This window comes from Oncorhynchus nerka, linkage group LG5 (genome assembly GCF_034236695.1).
Source record: "Oncorhynchus nerka isolate Pitt River linkage group LG5, Oner_Uvic_2.0, whole genome shotgun sequence".
Taxonomy (NCBI): domain Eukaryota; kingdom Metazoa; phylum Chordata; class Actinopteri; order Salmoniformes; family Salmonidae; genus Oncorhynchus; species Oncorhynchus nerka.
This window is the reverse complement of record NC_088400.1, coordinates 46,686,392-46,708,637: the sequence shown is the minus strand read 5'-3', so window position 1 is coordinate 46,708,637 and position 22,246 is coordinate 46,686,392. Positions and strand designations below refer to the sequence as shown.

Below are 22,246 nucleotides of genomic sequence, written 5' to 3'. Positions count from 1 at the left end.
AACACAAACACAGAAATACATAGACCAGTGGTCACCAACCGGTCGATCGACTAGGCATTCCTAGTCGATCACCAAACATTTCTGCAGAAAAGCCGCAGGCCAATCGGATAGCTCAGATCACCGTGCCTATAGCTTCTAGGACCCCACAGCAAAGTTTGATACTAGCGTGACATTTCATAACTTTTAAAACCACGACCAGAGAGAGATGTTCAAAGAATACTGTAAAGAGCTGCTGTTTTTATGAGTGAGTTCATGTTCGACTTTCTATTCAGCATCTCTTTTTACAAAAGATGAAATGTGTTTTTTCCCCTACTTCCACTCACGCTGCAGCTGCAAAGAATGAGTAGCCAAGTGTTTCAACAGCCCTGCGTTTAAAAAATAAATAAATTAGCAGCTCGTCGCGTCTATTTTAATATCAAGAAATATTTCACTTTCTCTGGTCATAGGAACAGCATGAATTTGTGCACGAGGCAGAAATAATGCCGTTGCGACTCGAGTTCCTCCATCAGGTGGAAGACGGTGTCTCTGGTCAGCCTCACCGGAGGAAAGGAGAGAGCAGGGACCATGAGAGGCAGACCTTCCGCTGCTCTCTCTCTCCCTCCTCTGAGACTGACAGTCAGACGAATGAAGCAGTAAAATAAAGAGGCTAATGATTCGCTAATCATTTCAATTCATGCTCAGCCGTGCCTCGCGAGTGATACAACAACTGATCTATTTTGTTATCGAAGCTCGAATTTTGAAATATAATATGGTCTGAGAAGTGCAATATTTGCAGGGTGAACATTTGGCCAATACGCTGTGATAATGTATGAGGACTGCACAAACCTCACTCCTACATAACGTTTATTAGGTTACAGTTGCATAGAAGTACATTTTTATGTACTAAAAAAATGTCATAAAAAAAATTACTAGATTTCGGCTTGCTTTTTAACTGTGAAAGTGATAGACACACACAAACAAAGACAATACACACACACACACTTGAAGAGACACAGGCAGAGACAAAGGCAAAGACAGTCAACAGCGTAACATGCACCCCACAGAGATGTACCAGACTGGAGAGGTAGGTGGTGAGAGGTAGGTGGTGGGAGGAAGAAATCACAACATTCCACCACAGACATTTGTTTCAAAGTAGGCCAGGGCACACAAAGGCAAGAATACATTGAAGGGGAGTATTTGTTGGTGTTTGCTCATTGTGCAACGGTTTACATTTACCAGACGAAAGCCCTGGCTGGAAAAAAAGACCGAGGGATTGAGCATGCCGAAAAAAATCAGTTTGTGGCGAGTGACGAAAGCCAACTATTATTCCTTGTGTTGCTAACAAAGCGCTTCATAAAAAGTGCCACGAGACAGGATGTGAAGTCATGCTCTATCAGCATAGATCTACAATAAAAGTGCTGGTCTACTTAACAGAAACCAGAGTGACCTTGAGTCACTTAGTTAACAAAGGCGGTGCATCCAAAATTCAACCCTATCACCTAGAGCACTACATTTGGCCAGATCTCTACGAGGCCTACAGTTGAAGTCAGAAGTTTACATACACTTAGGTTGGAGTCATTAAAACTAGTTTTTCAACCACTCTACAAATTTCTTGTTAACAAACTATAGTTTTGGCAAGTCGGTTAGGACATCTACTTTGTGCATGACACAAGTAATTTTTCCAACAATTGTATACCGACAGATAATTTCACTTATAATCCACTGTATCACAATTCCAGCGGGTCAGACGTTTACATACACTGAGTTGACTGTGACTTTAAACAGCTTGGAAAATTCCAGGAAATTATGTCATGGCTTTAGAAGCTTCTGATTGGCTAATTGACATCATTTGAGTCAATTGGAGGTGTACCTGTGGATGTATTTCAAGGCCTACCTTCAAACTTTGCTTGACATCTTGGGAAAATCAAAAGAAATCAGCGAAGTCCTCAGAATGTTTTTTTGTAGACCTCCACAAGTCTGGTTCATCCTTGGGAACGATTTCCAAACGCCTAAATGTACCACGTTCATCTGTACAAACAATTGTACGCAAGTGTAAACACCATGGGGACAACGTAGTCGTCATACCTCTCAGGAAGGAGACACGTTTTGTCCCCTAGAGATGAACGTACTTTGGTGAGAAAAGTGCAAATCAATCCCAGAACAACAGCAAAGGACTTGTGAAGATGCTGGAGGAAACAGGTACAAAAGTATAAAAATCCACAGTAAAACGAGTCCTACATTGATGTAACTTGAAAGTCCACTCTGCAAGGAAGAAGACACTGCTCCAAAACCACCATAAAAAGCCAGACTACGGTTTGCAACTGCACATGGGGACAAAGATCGTACTTTTTGGAGAAATGTCCTCTGGTCTGATGAAACAAAAATAGAAGTGCTTGGCCCGTAATGACCATCGTTGTGTTTGGAGGGAAAAGGGGGAGGCTTGCAAGCCGAAGAACACCATCCCAACCATGAAGCACGGGTTGGCAGCATCATGTTGTGGGGTGCTTTGCTGCAGGAGGGACTGGTGCCCAAAATAGATGGCAACATGAGGAAGGACAATTATGTGGATATATTGAAGCAACATCTCAAGACATCAGTCAGGAAGTTAAAGCTTGGTCGCAAATGGGTCTTCCAAATGGGCAATCACCCCAAACATACTTTCAAAGTTGTGGCAAAATGGCTTAAGAACAACAAAGTCAAGGTATTGGAGTGGCCATCACAAAGCCCTACAAACCTTTCTCAGTTACACCAGCTCTGTCAGGAGGAATGGGCCAAAATTCACCGAAGCTTGTGGAAGGCTAATTAAACAATTTAAAGGCAATGCTACTAAATACTCATTGAGTGTATGTCAACTTCTGACCCACTGGGAATATGATGAAATAAAACAAATCTGAAATAAATCATTTTCTCTACTATTATTCTGACATTTCACAATCTTAAAATAAAGTTGTTAAACCTAACTGACCTAAAAACAGGGATTTTTTTGACTAGGATTAAATGCCAGGAATTGTGAAAAACTGAGTTTAAATCTTTTGGCGATGGTGTATGTAAACTTCTGACTTCAACTGTATATTCATTCCTGTTATTCAATCTTCTATATGTAACCTAATCAAACCATTCAAATCAATCTAATCAGTCTGTAACCATGTCAAGTTGATATCACCACTGATTTGAGGGTGTAGAACTAAGCCTATATCAGACCGAAACAAGATAATACTATGTAACCTAATTGACTGTCGCCACAGAAATAATCAGAGAAGTTATGGATCAGTGTAGGAGTGTGTCAGAGAGTGCACCACCTCTGGTTCAGTAGGAGAGAGAAGAAGCCATATGAGTTACACAGCCAGGAGTAGAGGTGGTGCAGTACAGTGCAGCATAGAAGCAGGTTCAGGGTTAAACTACAGACACACAGATTGGTTGTGTTACCATGGTTAGCACCTGGCCACCGAGAGGCAGGACTGGATGGACTTTGATCACCTGCAACATTGACGAAATAAACAGAAGAAAAAGAAAGGGAGGACAAGGAGAGGGGGAAGAGAAAGAGAGAAATATATCAGACACCAATTATCCACTCTGAAAAGTTTTGGTGTTGGCACAAACAGTACAAACTGCCTCATTCACACAGAAAAAAGACACTTGAGAAGGAAAATAGATTGGGTTGGTTTGGAATCATGTCATGTGTATCTCCCATGTTGTCAGTCTGGGTGAACCATGTTAGAGTAGGAGAGATATTGTAGATGAAGGGCAGGTGAATCAGAAGAGTGCGTGTGTGTGTGTGTGTGGGGCTATGCATACAGTAGTGTGTGTGCATGCCTTTGTGTTTGTGTATTGTGTGTGTGTGTGTGTGTTTTTCTCCATATGGCTGCCTGGCTGCCAGCAAGCTCAAAATGCAGGCCAAGCTACGAAGAGCAAGACTCAGGAGTGTGAGTTGTGTCACCCTGTTTCATTAACCTGGTCTTATTGGACAAACCTTGACATGGGACCTAGTAGGGAGATGTGATTGGCCAAGATAAGCAAGAGGAGAGACAAAGTGGGAAATGAACAGGTCATTTCACATAGTGACAGTTAATTTAGGACAATTATTTTGATCACAGTGTGCATATGCTGGTTTATTTGTTGTTGAGGTTGTTGGTATGACACTGAATGAGTGCTCCATAAGAGCTTTGACAACATATGCTTGTATGAAATAGGCTTTTTACTATAGGCCCTTCTATAATCAACTCCTAACTCCACACCACCAAGGCACTTGTATAGATTTGAGAGGACTGTATAGATGTGAGCAATGTGGTGAAAATTACACCCAGCCTATCGGAGGGAAAGGGGGAGCTACTACCATATTCAGTGCCAAGGTCCAGGGCCCTGAAACCTCTGTGCATACTCACTCGACTCTGTTCATACTAAGCTATGTTAACCGAAGCCTAATGACGCCCAATAAACACCCGATATAACAGTTAAGTGATTAGCATGGAGCAGGGAGTGCACCAGGAATATCGCAGCACCTGTGGATCCTCCAGCTCCTCCAATACAGACAGGGCTCTGTCTCTCCACCTGCATATCAATGTAACCTGGCACCTCTACCAGGTGGCACCTTACCTACCATCCCCCTGGATACAGGCTATTCATCATGGCAGGATGGAATATCTTAACATTAGGATTATGTTAACTCCGTTCTAGCCCATAGCCCCCACTCGCATCTCATTTCTATTGTGATCTGTACCTTACGAATGACAATGTGACGATGAATGTGTAATGAAGTGCACGGGGATAGCACACGTGTGTGTGTAGTGAGTGTGTGTGTTGGGGAAGGCCGCAACCCCGCACACACAGAGAAGCACATGAGCGTACAGACATGTGTCCGCCCTTGGTATATACCGACTTGGTCCCGCAAACACTCCTTTCATATTAAGGACAATGGACGAGACTGAGTGTGTTGATGGAATCAGGTTATACATAACGTTTAAAGAGGTAAGGCAGTTACTCTGTGACCGTGCAGGACACAGATGGTTGCCAGCGAGGTAGGAAGTAACCTCGCCAGAGGTGGGGGGTCCTTACCGTTGCGCGGGGTTCGTTTTCGGCGGTCGCGGAAGGCCGCTCCGGATTGCAGGGCTTCCATTAAGCTGTCCATCACACCTGTCTCATTCTCTCCTCCCTCTGTAGGACAGGACAGACAGAGAATATGGTTAGAGGATATATACCCACACTGAAGAAAAAAAATCACAGATACACTAAAATACACACACACATGTACGACTCGTCAAGCCAGACTTCTCTCTCCTATTGGTTTGGATATGTAATTGGGAGCCAGTATCCATGCACGTTTTGGATCCACAATGCATGTATTTGAATGTGTAAGTGTTTGTGTGTACCTGCAAGTGCATTTACATGCATACCGTATGAAATGTCAGAGGCCCGGAGCAGTCAAGTGTCTCAGAAGGAGTTTTACGACCCTGTGCCTTGCCCCGCTCCACTAGTCCTCTCAACGACCTACTCCTCCAGATGCCCTACAGCTATACACACAGGCCTACTTCACTGTGGTCTACCCTGTCCTCAACCCTCCCCTCTCCTCTCCTTCCTTTCCCTATGGTGACACTTTACTTGTATCTCTCCTCTCCTTCCATCTTCTCCCAGGGATATAGGACATACACGCACACACGCACACAGCCAGGTACTGTACATTGTTGGGGAGAGGGAAACTAATCATGATGTGTGAAGTTAGAAAATCCGTCAGAGAGCCGGGGCCTCGTTATCCCCTAATTAAAACATGTGATAGTGAACCCTAGTAAATACATCACAGAGACAGAGAGAGGGCTCACTGTTACATTTGGCAAGATCCCCAGGGCCCAGGTGGCACCTGATACCCAGGGACAGAGGAAGGGATGAGGTGAGGGAGGGAGGACAGGTACAATGGCTTGATGAGGTGCTACATTGCTGGGAAGAGTTTTGTCGATTTCTTCGGTTTTAGCCCATCTTAACCCATTTTGGAAAGAACATTTCCTGCGAGCGGGGTATCACTTATTCTCAAGACAGACCCTCCTGCATAAAGGTTAGCTTTCCTGTAATTCCCTGCCTCGCAATCGACGAGACTCGCTAATTCAGAAAACGGCAGAATATATTTGCCCTGGGTTTTAACAGCTCAAAATCAGAGAGGCGGCGCGAGAACAAGAACACGGTAAACAACAGTCGTATTCTAAGTGGGCTATGTGTCAGATCAAGAGAAGTTTGCTGTGGGGATTTAGACATCATTCTCAAATCATCCAAAATGCATGAGTTTTTTTACTTTAATTTCTGTTGAAGCATTTTATTTAGTGTGTCGAGGGGAAGCGTTTGGACACAGTTGGGGATGTTAAGAGATTCTCAGAAGCCAGGGCCTCATCTTTGAGCTATGAGCTTCCGGCATTAGAGCTGAGGTCTTGCCGGCTGTGGTGGAACGTCGGGTCCAATAGGACATTGTTAATGGAGCGCTGGAAGGTCACCGGGGAGCATGTTTCCCATTTTAGTCATTTTGCTTCTTTGTGTCTGTGATCCTCCGTCTTGAACTCAGTCTACCCAGCCTAGCTCCCAAGCCTTGGTCATTACAAATGATGAATTGGGCTACAGTTAAGCGAGAACTAGGACAAATTGATCAAAGTTGTCAGGGGCCCCGTGTGATGTCTAGTTCTCTGAGAAGAATGAAACTGAAGCAAGCGCTGTCTAAAAGTTTTCCAGGAGCCAAGGTGCAGTAGATAAATGTTTACCTGCCCGGACTTAACACGTTGCATTCATGTCGAGGTCCTGGTTCGCCTAGATACGGAAAAACATGAACAAAGTGGGAGCCGGTGCTGTTCTCAGTGTCATAGCTGTTAGATACAGATTGGCAAACTTGTTTATACAGGGCAAAGCAGGTGAAATGCATGTCCCGCTTTAAACCAATTAGCAAGGCTATCAAAGTGTAGCCGAGCCAATTTGAAGATAAGCACTAGCTACTTGGACTTTGCTTTGTTCTGTTTCAAGATGGTCTAATTAAGCTTGATTTAATCTAGGTGGCTTTTAAACAAAGCACATAGAAAGAGAGATCATACACTTTGGTTTTCAAAGTAGCCCTTGGGAAGGGCCTCAGGAAGAGGGAATGAGACGAGCAAATCAAGAAAATAAATTAGTGCAAATAACGCGTTTGTGGCTAATTAACATAAGATGAGTTTCTATTCTTTTCTTTTTTTTTTGATGCGTTTCTATTCTTGGGTACATCTTTTTTTCTGTAAATCATTTATCATTGGGAGGTTGGGTTGCTTGGATAATGCAACAAAAATAATACTGTGCGTCTAGCTTCTCTATGGTAATAGTGGAATATGTGGCATTTCCTCAAATTAATTATGTCCCAGTGTCAACTTCTTCGATTCCTAAATTAAATTCGCAATGGAAAAACAAAAGATTGATCAACGCTCACTGAAAGTGCTGCTGAAAGTCCATCCTCAGACTCTGGCTGGCACAAACGTTTCTTCTCTGCCATGATGCCCAGAAGCGAAATAAGAAGCCCCGGCCTTTCTCGCCGTAAACATTACCCACAAGTTAGTTCAGCCATGTATGCAAACGATGGATGGCATAGTAACCTTAATGATCCCAATTTAAAATAGTGTCTGTTCTGGACCACAATGATGAACAGAGGGCCCACTGACTCATTAGTATGGGGGTAAAGATAGATGACCCAGATATAGGACCAAATGCTTCGTCTTCTCTGAATCCTTCCATCTGAGCCATGTGGTGTACCATGCTGTACGCATGGCAATGCACTGCACACACTGTGCTAATACGTGTAGAGACAGAGACAGTGGCCTATCCCAAAACTCCCTCTCCTCTTCCCCTCCTGTGGTAGCACAGTGGGGCCATGGATGTACTAAGCCGTTTGGCGGTTGGAATGTTTTCCAAAGGCAGAGCCCGGTGTCATCGACGGAACAATGATGGAGCGGCCCAGTATTGACCGGCTCCACACTAAATCTTGGTAAAGAGCACTTAGCTCCCCTGCGTAAGCCACAGAAATAATATGTTTCAATGGTCATCAGTGGAGGCTTTCATCCACAGCCGTCCTCTGCCTGCATTAGCCGCTGAAGTGACTCTGGTTATGTCTTAAATGGCAACCTATTCCTTACATAGTGCACTACTTTTAGTACACTACTTAAAAAGGGCATATATGGCTATAATCAAAAGTAGTTAATTATATAGGCAATAGGGTGTCATTTGGGACTTACACTCTGTGCTTTGGGGATTCCCCCCACCCCGTCCGAAGCTGGAGACAGGGGAGACGTGACGTGACAGGCCCCGGGTCTAATGCACTGTTTAATAGTTCCATCTACCTTATGTGTCTTGATCAGGGGAGAGTCTCCCATTGGAGTGATGCAAGGCGGTTGTTAAAATGCTGCCTGTGTAGAGGGAGAGGGCGTTCTGGTGCTTACACAGTGGAAAATTCAATTCACACAACTGTGTGCGTGTGTTAGTGTGCATGTGTCTTTGTGCCTATGTTGGGTGTGTGTGTCCTTGCGTGGTGTGCATATGTGCGTGTTATGTGTGTGTGTGTGCTCCAGCACAGACTGGTGTCAGCCATGGAGTGCGACCTATAGCGGTGGCTGCTCTGGGCCAGTTCAGAGAGAGGATGAAGTAGAGAGCCAGACAGACCCCTCTAATAGCTACAGTGGCTTGCGAAATAATTCAATATTTTTTATTATGAGAAAAATATATATATTCAAACACCCCCAAAGTCAATACTTTGTAGAACCACCTTTTGCAGCAATTGCAGCTGCAAGTCTCTTGGGGTATGTCTCTATAAGCTTAGCACATCCAGCCACTGGGATTTTTTCCCATTCTTCAAGGCAAAGCTGTTCCAGCTCCTTCAAGTTGGATGGGTTCTGCTGGTGTACAGCAATCTTTAAGTCATACCACAGCTTCTCAATTGGATTGAGGTCTGGGCTTTGACTAGGCCACTGCAATACATTTAAATGTTTCCCCTTAAACCACTCGAGTGTAGCTTTAGCAGTATGCTTCGGGTCATTGTCCTGCTGGAAGGTGAACCTCCATCCCGGTCTCAAATCTCTGGAAGACTGAAACAGGTTTCCCTCAAGAATTTCCCTGTATCCTTCAGTTTCCAGTTTCCAGTCCCTGTCGATGAAACACACGGTGTTCTCAGGGTGATGTGAGGTGTTGGGTTTGCGCCAGACATAGCGTTTTCCTTGATGGCCAAAAAGCAACATTTTAGTCTTATCTGACCAGAGTACCTTTTTCCATATGTTTTGGGAGTCTCCCACATACCTTTTGGCGAACACCAAACGTGTTTGCTTATTTTGTTCTTTAAGCAATGGCTTTTTGCTGGCCACTCTTCTGTAAAAACTAGCTCTGTGGAGTGTACGGCTTAAAGTGGTCCTATGGACAGATACTCCAAACTCCGCTCTGGAGCTTTGCAGATTCTGCAGGGTTATCTTTTGTCTCTTTGTTGCCTCTCTGATTAATGCCCTCCTTGCCTGGTCTGTGAGTTTTGTTGGGCGGCACTCTCTTGGCAGGTTTGTTGTGGTCCCATAGTCTTTAAAAATTTTAATAACACATTTAATGGTGCTCTGTAGGATGTTCAAAGTTTCTTATGTTTTTTTATAACCCAACCCTGATCTGTACTTCTCCACAACTTTGTCCCTGACCTGTTTGGAGAGCCCCTTGGTCTTCATGGTGCCTCTTGCTTAGAGGTGTTGCAGACTCTGTGGCCTTTCAGGACAGGTGTAGATATACTGAGATCATGTGACAGATCATGTGACACTTATATTCCACACAGGTGGACTTTATTCAACTTATTATGTGACTTCTGAAGGTAATTGGTTGCACTAGATCTTATTTAGGGGCTTCATAGCAAAGGGGGTGAATACATATGCACGCACCACTTTTCATTATTTTTAATTTTTTAAAATTTCTCGAAAGAAGTTACTTTTTTTTCATTTCACTTCACCAATTTTGACTATTTTTTGTATGTCCATTACATGAAATCCAAATAAAAATCCATTTAAATTACAGGTTGTAATGCAACAAAATAGGAAAAGCGCCAAGGGGGATGAATACTTTTGCAAGGCACTGTAACACATCATCAAAAACCTCCACAGTGTAGCTCTATACTACTTCATTTACTGTCAGTATACTTCTATTAAATACAAATATAAGATTTTACTGTGTACCAATACACATCTTCAGGTAGCATAAATACAATGATTTGCATGTGGATGTAAGACAAAAATAAAATGCAGATATGTTAACTTCCTCTGAATCCCAAATGGCAACATATTCCCCACTTATGGAGGCTTTGGTAAAAAAAATAATAATAATAATTAAAACACCACTTAAGGAATATGGTGCCTATTGAGAAGCAGACTGTCATCCTCTTCCCATCCTCCGAAGAAAAACGGACGGACTTTGGTTTCAATCTGTATTCGTCGCCATGCTTTCCTTCTTAAGCACCAAAGGGATGGCATTCTTATCATTATGCAGCAGTGTCAACACAGGCTGTTCATAAATTCAATTTGCTATCTGTCATCTCCCTCCATGTTGGGGGGAAGAAATACAGAGGGATCGATGGAGAACTACATTTCTGATGGCTCGCATACAGTCGCCGACAGCTCTGGAGGGAAGGGACCAAAACTGACGAAAACAAGCAGAATTAAAGCAGAGAGTCGCGGTACATAATACAAATAGGGTGCGAAATGGCACCCTATTCCCTATTTAGTGCACTACTTTTGAACCAGAGCCCATATTCTGCAATAAATAACAAGATTTATATTGGTAGCCGTTGCAGCGGCAAACATCACTAATGCTAATTCAACATATATCAATAATAATTATATGTCGTACAATAATATGAAATAATAACATTAGGTTAGTGTTTATGAAATCATTACCAGCAACAGCATGGTGTTAGCGAACACACCGGTAATCTCCTAGTTAAACCGATAAGAGTGTGTAAAGACAAATAAGGGAACTACATCAGTAGGAAAACGTGCATTGTGTGTTTTTTTGCATCGTCTGTGTGTCTGTCTCTGTTTGCGTGTTTATGTATTGCTTGTGTGTCTCTGACAGTATTTGTGTGTGTGTGTGTGTGTTTATGATTTGCCTCTGTTCGTCTGTCTCTCTGTCGGTGTTTGTGTATCACCTGTGTGTGTATTGTGTGCGTGCGTGTCTGTATCTGTGTCGCTGCCGTCTCCAGCCTCCCCTGCTCCAGCTTTCCCAGTGACAGATCCCCTACTCTCATTTGCACTGTAATGAGCTCTAATAAGTGCTTGCAGCCCTGTGCTTGATGTGCTGAGACCACTCTGAAGGGAGAATGCTGCTGCTCCTACTGGAGATGCGCTCCCTATCACCCTTGCCATTCACTCTCTCATTCGCACTCTCCCTTGCTTTTCTCCCACTTTATTTTTCTCTCTCTCCCCTTTAACTCTCTTGATGGAAAACAAGAAGTAGAAGAAGTTTTCTTTTCTTCCCGGGAATTGTTTTTAAACACATTTTAGCTCATCTGAAGGGCTGCAGTCATCTGTGCAATTAACCTGGTGCATTAGCTGTGAACAAAGTTTTTGTGTGGAGGCCAGGTGTACAGGCGGTGCCTCCCCCCAGTCCCTGTGGCTCCAAAGGCACCAGACAGTCAGCCAGGCAGATAGAGCCAAAAAGTCAGACATCACTGCCATGGAGGGAGGGCTGGGAGGACAGACACAAGCCACACCCCTCTCTCTCCTCTCTACTCTCGCCTAGCTTTCAACCACACATACACAGATGACTGATTCACGCTATAGAGCCAAACCGAGCAACACCGAAACGTAAGCTGAAAGGTTTGTTTATCCCTCAAATAAGACATTGCAGACATCTGAGTGCTCCCTCTTCTATTTCTTTTCGTGGGATAGTCAGGTGAAGTATCCTGGGGTAAGATTACATTTTAGCTTCCTGTTCTGTGTCTTTTTGTACTACGTTTGAGCAGAAAATATAGGACCCTCTCCAGTGGAGGGGTGGTGGGTGGGCTCTTCTGCCTAATGAGGAAGATGGATCCACAAGCAGATTATTCTTGACTGTTTGACTGTAACAGCTTGATGTGCAAACCCACTCATGTCCTCCGTAATAGAATTATGGATGCTCCCACATCCCCCCTGGTCCGATGGGAATAGGAGAGCAAGGCTGGCAAGCCCCAGGATGGCGCCAAAGGGTCGGGCGCCCGGGGAGGAGGGTAGAGGAGGGTGGAGTGGGTCAGGACAAAGACCAGGGAGGCACAAAATGAGGATGAGGGCCCTAGTGAGGTCTCTACTGGTTTTGACACAAGATGAAGAGGGTGGTGTGCTACAAAGATTAAAGTAAGATCCCGGTCGCTCCCATCACTCTGTTTTGGCCCACAGAACCAGAGAGAGAAGGATGAGAAAGAGACAGTGGTAGCGAGAGAAAGAGATGAAAGTGGATTAGCCAGCGTGGCGATTTGAGTTTGTGGCGTGGAGACGAAAGCCCCAGTGATGCCCCGAATAGCTGGATGCATGAATAAGTGAATAAACAAAAACAAAAGTAAACTCTTTCCATCTGGATTAGTAGGCGGTAGCAGCAGCGAGGCCACATGTGAGGCTGGGGTGGGAGAGAAAGAGTAAAGCTACATGTAACAAAGGAGACAGACAGGCACCACTACTACTTCTACTACTACCGCCTCTAACTCTCTTTACAAGGAGTAATATTCTTTAGGGAAAAATATAGAAAAAGTTTTAAAACATTTTTGCATTTCCTTTTGGGCAAGGCCAGCTGGTGCCTGCCTGTTTCAGTCTGTTTTTTTCTGTTTGGTGCCTAATGAACATGACCCAGCATGCTAGTCCACAGGGGTAGCTCCAGCCTAGACAAGGCAGCCAGCCTGACTGGCTAATTGACAGAGGTAGAGTTGACACACTTTAGGAGGACCACATGGAGTCACCATGTCACTGAGCCAAGTAAGGCCGTACAGAGGCAAGGGCTACATACAGTAGTTGAGTAGTCCCAATGGATCAGTGGGTTAGAGTATTATGCTGGCCAAACCAGGGCTGTGGGTTATATTCCTGCATAGGCAACTTTAACTGGATATATGTGTCTCTGCCAATGTCAGCAGTTCTGTTCAGTAAGCTGCTTTGAATAAAGATGAATGCTATATGACCATATTATCAGCGCTGGCATAATCAAATTCATTTTTTTGGTAGTATAATTTTATTTTTTTAGGAACTCAGTCTTACACCAGGTGCAGTTTTGAAATTTGATTTTTCCTCAGCAGTTTTTCTCTTATGTAAGTCAATGACATTCATTCAATTAGCCATGTCAACATTTTTTTAAATGGATTGGTAGTTATTCTAGCCAGCTATCTAAACTTGTAGTAATCACGAATACCGACCAGGCACGCACGGCACGTGCCCAGGGGCCCTGACATCCAGGGGTCAACCATTGATTTTGTTAGTCATTCTCACTCGAATATGAGTGATGGCAAAATGTGTAGAATTGCAGAAAATTAGCTTTCAAACAGCAAAGATGTCGCTCCAACTTTCCCATGGCAAAATGGGTAGAATTGAGTGGCATTTGCTATAAAACTGCACATTTTTTCTCTTTGCCCCATTGCACAATGAGAATAATTGCATGAAATTGCCAATTTTTTGCTCCAGCCCATGGATTGTTTTGAATTGCAGAAAATGTATTTGATTTATTTTACCATAGTATAGTATGGTACTAGTTACAGAGGAGAGGAGACGAATGGGCCAATTGGAAGCCAATTAATGAATGAGCCAATTAAAACTTGTTTTAAAACCGCAACATTTTCTCTACACCTGTTTGCAAAATGTGTAGGATTGCAGGAAATTAACTTTAAAACCCCAAAAATGTCTCTTCGTCATTAAGAGTTGGCCAACCAAATCTCACTTAGGGTCCCCAAAAGGCTAGGGCATATTATACCATTATAGTTCCTGCATCCACTAGCTCACAGTAGACGAGGACGACAGTGTGAGCAGTGCGAAGAGGTCCAGTGGTCTAGGGAAGTTTGCGAGACAGGGGGACTCTCAAGCATACGAATTAAATCTGTACAACTTCCATACCAGTCTGCCATCCATCCAGATTACATCTCCCTGTCCTCAGTCTCTCTCAAAGTGGCACACTTAACATCCTCTGCCTTCCATTTCTCCCAGATGAGGTATCATCTTCTCCGACTCCCAATCCCGTTTTTTTGCAGCCGGCCGTCTTGGTAAACAGATTTGACAATGCAATTTGTATGGGCTTTGTAGTGAGTATAACTATGTTTGATTGACTGTAAAGTGACTCCAGACGTCCAGATCGTGAAGTCTCTTGAATTGATCTGGGAGACGTCGGGCAAGACCACCCATAACTGCATGAGGAAATGTAAGGATTGAATGAGATTCAACTTAATGAGATTGAACCTTTTTTTCTTCCTAAGGGAGGCGGCGTCATACGTTTAGGCAAGGAAGGAGGATTGGAGGGACAATGTCACCAATGAGGAATCATAGACACACACACACTGATGTATTGTATCTTCTCATTTAGATCTGCCTTCCTGACCTGAGGGGAAAGCAGACCAAATGATGTCAAACAGATTTAAAGTGGTTAGACACTTCAAGTACCACTCCTAGTTAGGCCTCTCTCTCCACACAGACCACATTTTTTTTTAAATGTAAAAATACTATTTGATACAACAGACGGCGACATAAAAACTCCCAGAGAGGAGAATAAGAGAGAGTTTCCTGGGGTAACAATAATTGGCGATGAAAAAATGATCGTTGGATAATTGAAGGGTTTCCAAGATCTTCACAACGTGGATGGCACATTGTCCGGAAAATGATTTTGATAAAAATGCATCGAAAACAATGTCTGGGTAGGAAATGGACAAACGCAGACTTTCCCAAACTCAGTCCTCGGGACCCTAAGGGCCCTAGCATTACTCAACTGATTTTACCTTTATTTAACCAGGCAAGTCAGTTAAGAACAAATTCTTATTTTCAATGACAGCCTAGCATTACTAGGGTTTAACTGCCTGTTCAGGGGCAGAATGACAGATTTGTACCTTGTCAGCTCAGGGACCTTTCGGTTACTAGTCCAACACCCTAACCACTAGGCTACCCTGCCGCCCCGGGTATGAACACAAAGCCCTGGGGTCCAGAGTTTGGGAAATGCTGGACAAGGGACTGGCTTATTGTATCACCTTAAAATACAGACAGACACATTCTCTATATAGAGAATAGGGTGCCATTTGGGACGCAACAGTCACACACACACACACACACACACACACACACACACACACACACACACACACACACACACACATCAGCGCCTTGGGGCACAGTCAGATCCTCCAAGATGATACGAACGCAATCTAATATGGCGTTATTTATTAGAGTTGATGGACTACAGCAGATAAAACCCGATGAAGCCCAATGCCCTTGTTGCACCTTCCAAGGTAATGACAGAAATCTCAAATTCACAATGGCTACACCCTAAATGGAACTCTACTCCCTATACAGCGCACTATTTTTTTTACCAGAGCCCTATGGGGGAAATTGGGGTGCCATTTGGGATGCAGGCAATGCCGTCCACCACGTGCAGGAGGAATTTTCCCGTGCGCTCATTTGGTTTGCTTCCTAGCAGCGCCTGTGCCCCGGATCCCTGCGGCATTGAAAGGTAACGTATCGTTATTTAAAAGAGGATGCTGCCATGCTGACAGCCGGCGTAAATAACACATGCAAAAGTGACAGGTCAGCAGTGGCCGTCGTATGCAGATGTGGTGGTCGAGGATCCTTTCTACACACGTCGCCAATGAGGAATAACACACGTACACACACCACCGAGACATACACACACACACACACACACACACAGACACACAAGCCATCAAGATAATCTGAAAAGAAAATGAGCTCATGGAATAAACATGCAGAAGCGGGAATGTCAGGGCCCGACACCAAACATCCTAATCATGTCGATGAATCTGTCCGTGTCTCACCAGTGTCTGTATCAAACATGAAGATCAATATTATCCCACAAATACTAGACTCATTTAAAAGCTAAGCTAAAGGAATACTATGATGTCTGTTCCAATATGCACACTAGCCTACTGCTTACAGTAGTGTGAGTCAATGCATTGGGTACGCAATTCTGAGTGGAATTTTATTGGAGCAAAACCAGTCTCTGCAAAAACACTCCTTTTCCCCATAGGTCTCATCTTCCAGCTGTAATATATACTATATCGCTAAGCTCATCCTGTGACAATGTTGTCCCCTGCCCTTTTATACAGAGAAGAACATTATGGGGACATTGTGCGACCACGAGGACACAACCTTTTCTCAGCGTCAGCCTCCTGTCATCGCCTCTCTATAATCACCTGCCTGACAAAGTCCCCACGCAGGTACACACACACACACACACACACCTCCCCCATACACACAGGCACGCTTTCTCCGGCCCATATGTGTGCTGGCTGTCACTGTCAAACACCACCATCAATCTCCGTCCCCTTCATACTGCCCCTGTCACCCCAGTTACCGTCGGCCCCAGGCAACGGCAAAAACATCTCAGGCTCCCCCGAGCATAGCATGCATTGCGCACACATTTCTGATGGAGATCGGCATATATGCACAATCTGCATTTAAGATGCCACAAGCCTGACCTTGTTAGCTAGGTATAGAGATTGAGAATGACATGGTTGAGGTATACTACTGTATTGTAAAATGTGGATAAACAGGATGTATACATTGATAAAAATGCCTACCAAAGCCACTGGTGGTTCTTTGCTGTCTTTTCCATACCCTTTTACTGTAAGACCCGCTTGCTGTAGCGTGTACTTTGTGTGAAAAGCGTGACACCCACTAGTTTTTTTCCCTTCGTTTTTCAAGGAGATATGTAGTCTCTTCAAGTTGCAAAGCCGCCAGCGAGAATGCATGAATAGTTGTTAGAGGCCATCATTGTCAACGTTGTTCTCTCTCTGAAAGCCATAAGGCATGCCAACTCTCCTTCCGTGGCCTCCAATTGCTCTTAAATACAAGTAAAACTAAATGCATGCTCTTCAACCGATCGCTACCTGCACCTACCCGCCTGTCCAACATCACTACTCTGGACGGCTCTGACTTAGAATACGTGGACAACTACAAATACTTAGGTGTCTGGTTAGACTGTAAACTCTCCTTCCAGACCCATATCAAACATCTCCAATCCAAAGTTAAATCTAGAATTGGCTTCCTATTTCGCAACAAAGCATCCTTCACTCATGCTGCCAAACATACCCTTGTAAAATTGACCATCCTACCAATCCTCGACTTTGGCGATGTCATTTACAAAATAGCCTCCAATACCCTACTCAACAAATTGGATGCAGTCTATCACAGTGCTATCCGTTTTGTCACCAAAGCCCCATATACTACCCACCATTGCGACCTGTACGCTCTCGTTGGCTGGCCCTCGCTTCATACTCGTCGCCAAACCCACTGGCTCCATGTCATCTACAAGACCCTGCTAGGTAAAGTCCCCCTTATCTCAGCTCGCTGGTCACCATAGCATCTCCCACCTGTAGCACACGCTCCAGCAGGTATATCTCTAGTCACCCCCAAAACCAATTCTTTCTTTGGCCGCCTCCCTTCCAGTTCTCTGCTGCCAATGACTGGAACGAACTACAAAAATCTCTTAAATTGGAAACACTTATCTCCCTCACTAGCTTTAAACACCAACTGTCAGAGCATCTTACAGATTACTGCACCTGTACATAGCCCACCTATAATTTAGCCCAAACAACTACCTCTTTCCTAACTGTATTTAATTTATTTATTTATTTTGCTCCTTTGCACCCCATTATTTTTATTTCTACTTTGCACATTCTTCCATTGCAATACTACCATTCCAGTGTTTTACTTGCTATATTGTATTTACTTTGCCACCATGGCCTTTTTTGCCTTTACCTCCCTTCTCACCTAATTTGCTCACATTGTATATAGACTTGTTTTTTTTTACTGTATTATTGACTGTATGTTTGTTTTACCCCATGTGTAACTCTGTGTCGTTGTATGTGTCGAACTGCTTTGCTTTATCTTGGCCAGGTCGCAATTGTAAATGAGAACTTGTTCTCAACTTGCTTACCTGGTTAAATAAAGGTGAAATAAAATAAAATGCCAACCTTATTCTAATAGGCCTGGTGAACTGGGCAAGAGTAGTAGATCTTCAGCCAAATGGATGCTTTTTAAACGGTTGCACTCAGTCACTCTTGAAGAGTGCCTTTTAATAATAAAAGGCGCAGGACAAATTAAAAGCTAATTATATAAATCGGCTTTATGGATAACCTGTGAAAAGACCTCCTTATTTTCACACTTATTTAGTCCATGACAATATGTTAAGGCTGTGTCCGCACCAGTTAGAGAGATTACGAAGATTGCTACCTTGTTTTTAGTAATAGTCTCAGAGCAATTTTAATTAAATGGTGTGCTTTTATTTCAAGGCGAGCAGACGTTCATCTTATTTTGAACTCTGAATCAGAGTGGTTTGATTCGACATAACTTGAGTTTTCACACAGTAAACATTGATGTCAGTGAATAGCCTACACCAACTTAGCTAAAGGCCAAAGCCTCCGTCTCGATTGTTGATAATATTCCCCCATAGCAGAGAATTGTATGAAACTGAATTCTGTCAGTGCCTGCAAGCTGCTGGAAAAATGGACTGGAGTGGATCTGCAGATTTGAATTCGCACTGTGAAGAATGATCACATGCAGGTAAAAGTGAATTAGGAAAAAAGCATCTGTGAGCCTCCAACTACATGAGTACTTTATAAGATTGCTGGAATAGTTTGGGAACTATTGGTTTTGTGATTTACAAATATTCCATAAAGAATACAACAATTAGGGTTAACAATTACTGTGTGTTAGGAAGCTAGGCACAAATGGGTCTATGTAATACAGGACACAATGCACAGCCATTGTTATCGTAGCAAGTCGCAACCAGACAGCTTTTCAGCTCAGAATCTTAAATTCAATAATTCACCTCATACGTCTTCAAAATGATGTACTGTTTATCTATTTACCAACAATAAAGCTATCAATGCCCCTTGTCATAATACTATATAGGCTCTAAAAAACAGACCAAACCAAACAGGTGAACGAAAACATCAAATTAACTTAGTAATTATTTGAATGAATCATTTTTAATGATCGAGTGTGTTGTGATTCATGTGAAATGCACTTTAAATACACTTGACTTTGTATTTACCGTGTTGTTCTAACTTACCTGGATTATTACTATAAGAAATGTTCAAAGGACTTTTTAACTTGTTGTTGAATTGTTCCAATGTGTCCCCTATGCCATGTCACATTGTGCTCAAATCAGCGTAATACTTGCTTTCAGGCCCCATTCAGACCTAAGTGGATTTGACTGTGGGGACGCTGTCCACGTGCGGGCAGCGACACTGACTGAGACCTGGGCACTGACCCTGTCTGATGCCAGCCGGGTATGGGTGGCACCAGTGCCCACTTGTCCACCCCCCTACTCCCTCTGATGGCTGAAACATCAATGACGTCAACTTGTAAACTAAGGATGTTTTCCCCCATTAGAATGTCAAGTCCAGTATTTCCTATAGTTATCCCTCCCTCCCTCTCCCGGCTGTCGACACACTCTCTGTGACATTGTTTCATATCTGCAAGCATAATAAATACCCTGTTGGGATGAAATATCTCATTAGAGACGGAAGGATTAGGGTGGATTTAGGCGGTATTTTACAGCAGCGTTGGCTCGCCTGTTCACTTGTAGCCGAGGTAAAGCAATTTGGGTTAATACTGAACATCTGGTCAGTCCAAGAGAATATGGTAATCCACTTAGGGGAAATTAAAACAAATGGAGAGAAGTACGTAATGATTTCATAAGCAATTTCCCATATTAGTATTTCCAATACTTCACAACGAAAACTGATTTAGCCCGACCCTGGTCAAGGGCATCAATGACAGGCGTTCAAGGAAGTACTCGCTGACTGAAAAGAGTACATTCTCAAGTTTCACTCCTGGGCAATGGAGGGGACTTTTTTGTGTGCCAATTCCTAAAAGCATTTGTCCATCAGCCCCACCCGACCACCACCACCCAACGCCATCCTCTTAAAGCTCAATGAATTAAATTCTCATTAAATATGCATTTCATTGTTAATCATTTGCATGTGAAGCGGATTAGTTATCAATTTGCTAAATGACTTAAAATCTATCTCTTTACCAAAATAGCCCCTTGAAATTGCATTAAACACCATAGTATGATCCATCAAACAGACCTCACACGTTGGAATGAATTAATGCATGAAACCGTAGAAAAGTCACATTTAAATGCACAGGTAACTAACAAAATAAAGGAAACACTTGAGTAAATGAGGAATACAACGTCTATTGAAAGCAGGTGCATGCACACATCTGTTGTTCCTGAGTTAATTAAGCCATGTATAAAAATGCCCAGTTTCCCAATATTCTGGCCACCATGGCTAGAATAAGATATCTCATTGTCTTTGAAAGAGGGGTCTCAAAGGAGCATAGGGTATGTGTGTGTGTGTCTCATTCACTAGATCTCAACCCAACTGAACACTTACGGGAGATTCTGGAGCAGAGCCTGAAACGGCGTTTTCCACCACCACCAACAAAACACTAAATTACCGAATTTCTCATGAAAAAATTTGTGCATCCCTCCAATTGCGTTCCAGACACTTGTCGAATCTAGGAGCATTGAAGCTGTTCTGGCGGCTCAGGTTAGCCCAACACCCTATTAAGACACTATATGTTGGTGTTTCCTTTATTTTGGTTGTTACCTGTATGTCATTCCAGGAAAATATTGGACATACGTTTTATCCCAGCTGGCTGTGAGAAGATATTTGGATACACCGAAGGTGATGATAGTGTACATTTGTTATACATGTATTATATTGAAGCAAGCATTGTAACCAGATATACATATATTCTGGGATAGGGGAGCCTAGTTTTGAAGGGGGGCTGAACTTCCAGATTCAGCCTCAGTTTCATTTCTCCTCATTAGGAAATGTGACTGTGAACAAGATGTGGGTCTTGAAGGCGTGCTTTGATATGGATGTCTCTTGTGTCTGGAAGTAGTCTAGACTAGCTGGCAAGCTAGCCAACTTCTTTCACCAATTAGCTTCAGCCGGCCAGTTTGCGACTGTGGCAAAGTTAGTTTAACTTTGGATAACCAGCCTCTAGGCTCTAGTTAGGGACCATCATTAAATTAGACGATGTAAATGGGACAGTGGTCTCATTAAAAGCTCATTCAATTTCTACAATTTATAGTTGGATAGAGGTTAAGTCATTGAAATTTGGAGCTACTAATATTTAAAAATATTGTCTCATGTACATTTACTGATGGTCCATAACTAGCCCTATAGGGATTTTGAATGTCAAACCAAATTGACCATGGGAATTCTGATTGGTTCACGTGCAGCTGCGCCCCGAATTGATTACTTGGGTGCTGCAGGTTATAGGCAACTCATGGAAAACTGTTACGTTACCCTTCATTCCACTCCATTTCCCCCCCCTAATTATCTCGACAAATGTCCTTTTTGGATGAGACTGACTTGATGACAAACATGATCCTATTTACACTTTGTAGTCAATTTAGACACTCAAATACATTTTTCTGACTAATATCGATGCCACATAGGCCGTTTTGTACCAGAGAAGTTGTTTATTGCCTTCAGTTGGTCTTTGCATTAATTTCCAAGAAAATGTATGTTACATCAAGCCAAGAGATCTATTTTTGACCGACCGCCTTGATTGGGTCTTATGTAGCAAAATTAGAAATTGTGTTTTTTACATTGGATAAAAACAGATACACAAGAGCTACAAAATTGTATATCATACACTGCATTTGAGGAACAATGGGAAAGTAATTATGCTTTGAAAGTTGATCAACTTGTAACCTCACATTTGAGAAAATTACCGTAGAACATTTTGGTACCTACTGGAGAGCTCTTCTTTGTCTGTACCCATTCAGAATCATTCACACCCTCTTAAGCTTTAGCCCCCACCCAAACTCGGACCATTTTACTCGCCCTAGCAGAGGTGGTTAGGCTGTTTTCATGTTATCCGGAGCGTTGGTGACTGTAACTGTGCTGCTGGCAACAATTTAATTACGCTTTTGTGCCGACGTTTACTGACACCGGCCATATTCAACGGGTGTTGAGCGTTCATAAATTCATCAGTTATTCTGCACTCTGGTACACTCAGACGAGAGTACCCCGAAATCGAAGTAGATGGACAGACTGAATTTACGA

General features: G+C 43.2%; 1 protein-coding gene across 1 annotated transcript in view; it reads right to left on the bottom strand.

The window, feature by feature from the left end:
* LOC115129597 (protein diaphanous homolog 2-like) overlaps positions 1-22,246 on the bottom strand; it is a 606,019-nt gene that overhangs the window by 60,524 nt on the left and 523,249 nt on the right. The window contains 2 exon segments of the mRNA XM_065018694.1: positions 3,406-3,456; positions 5,032-5,130. Of these exon segments, the coding sequence (XP_064874766.1) occupies positions 3,406-3,456; positions 5,032-5,130 (150 nt within the window).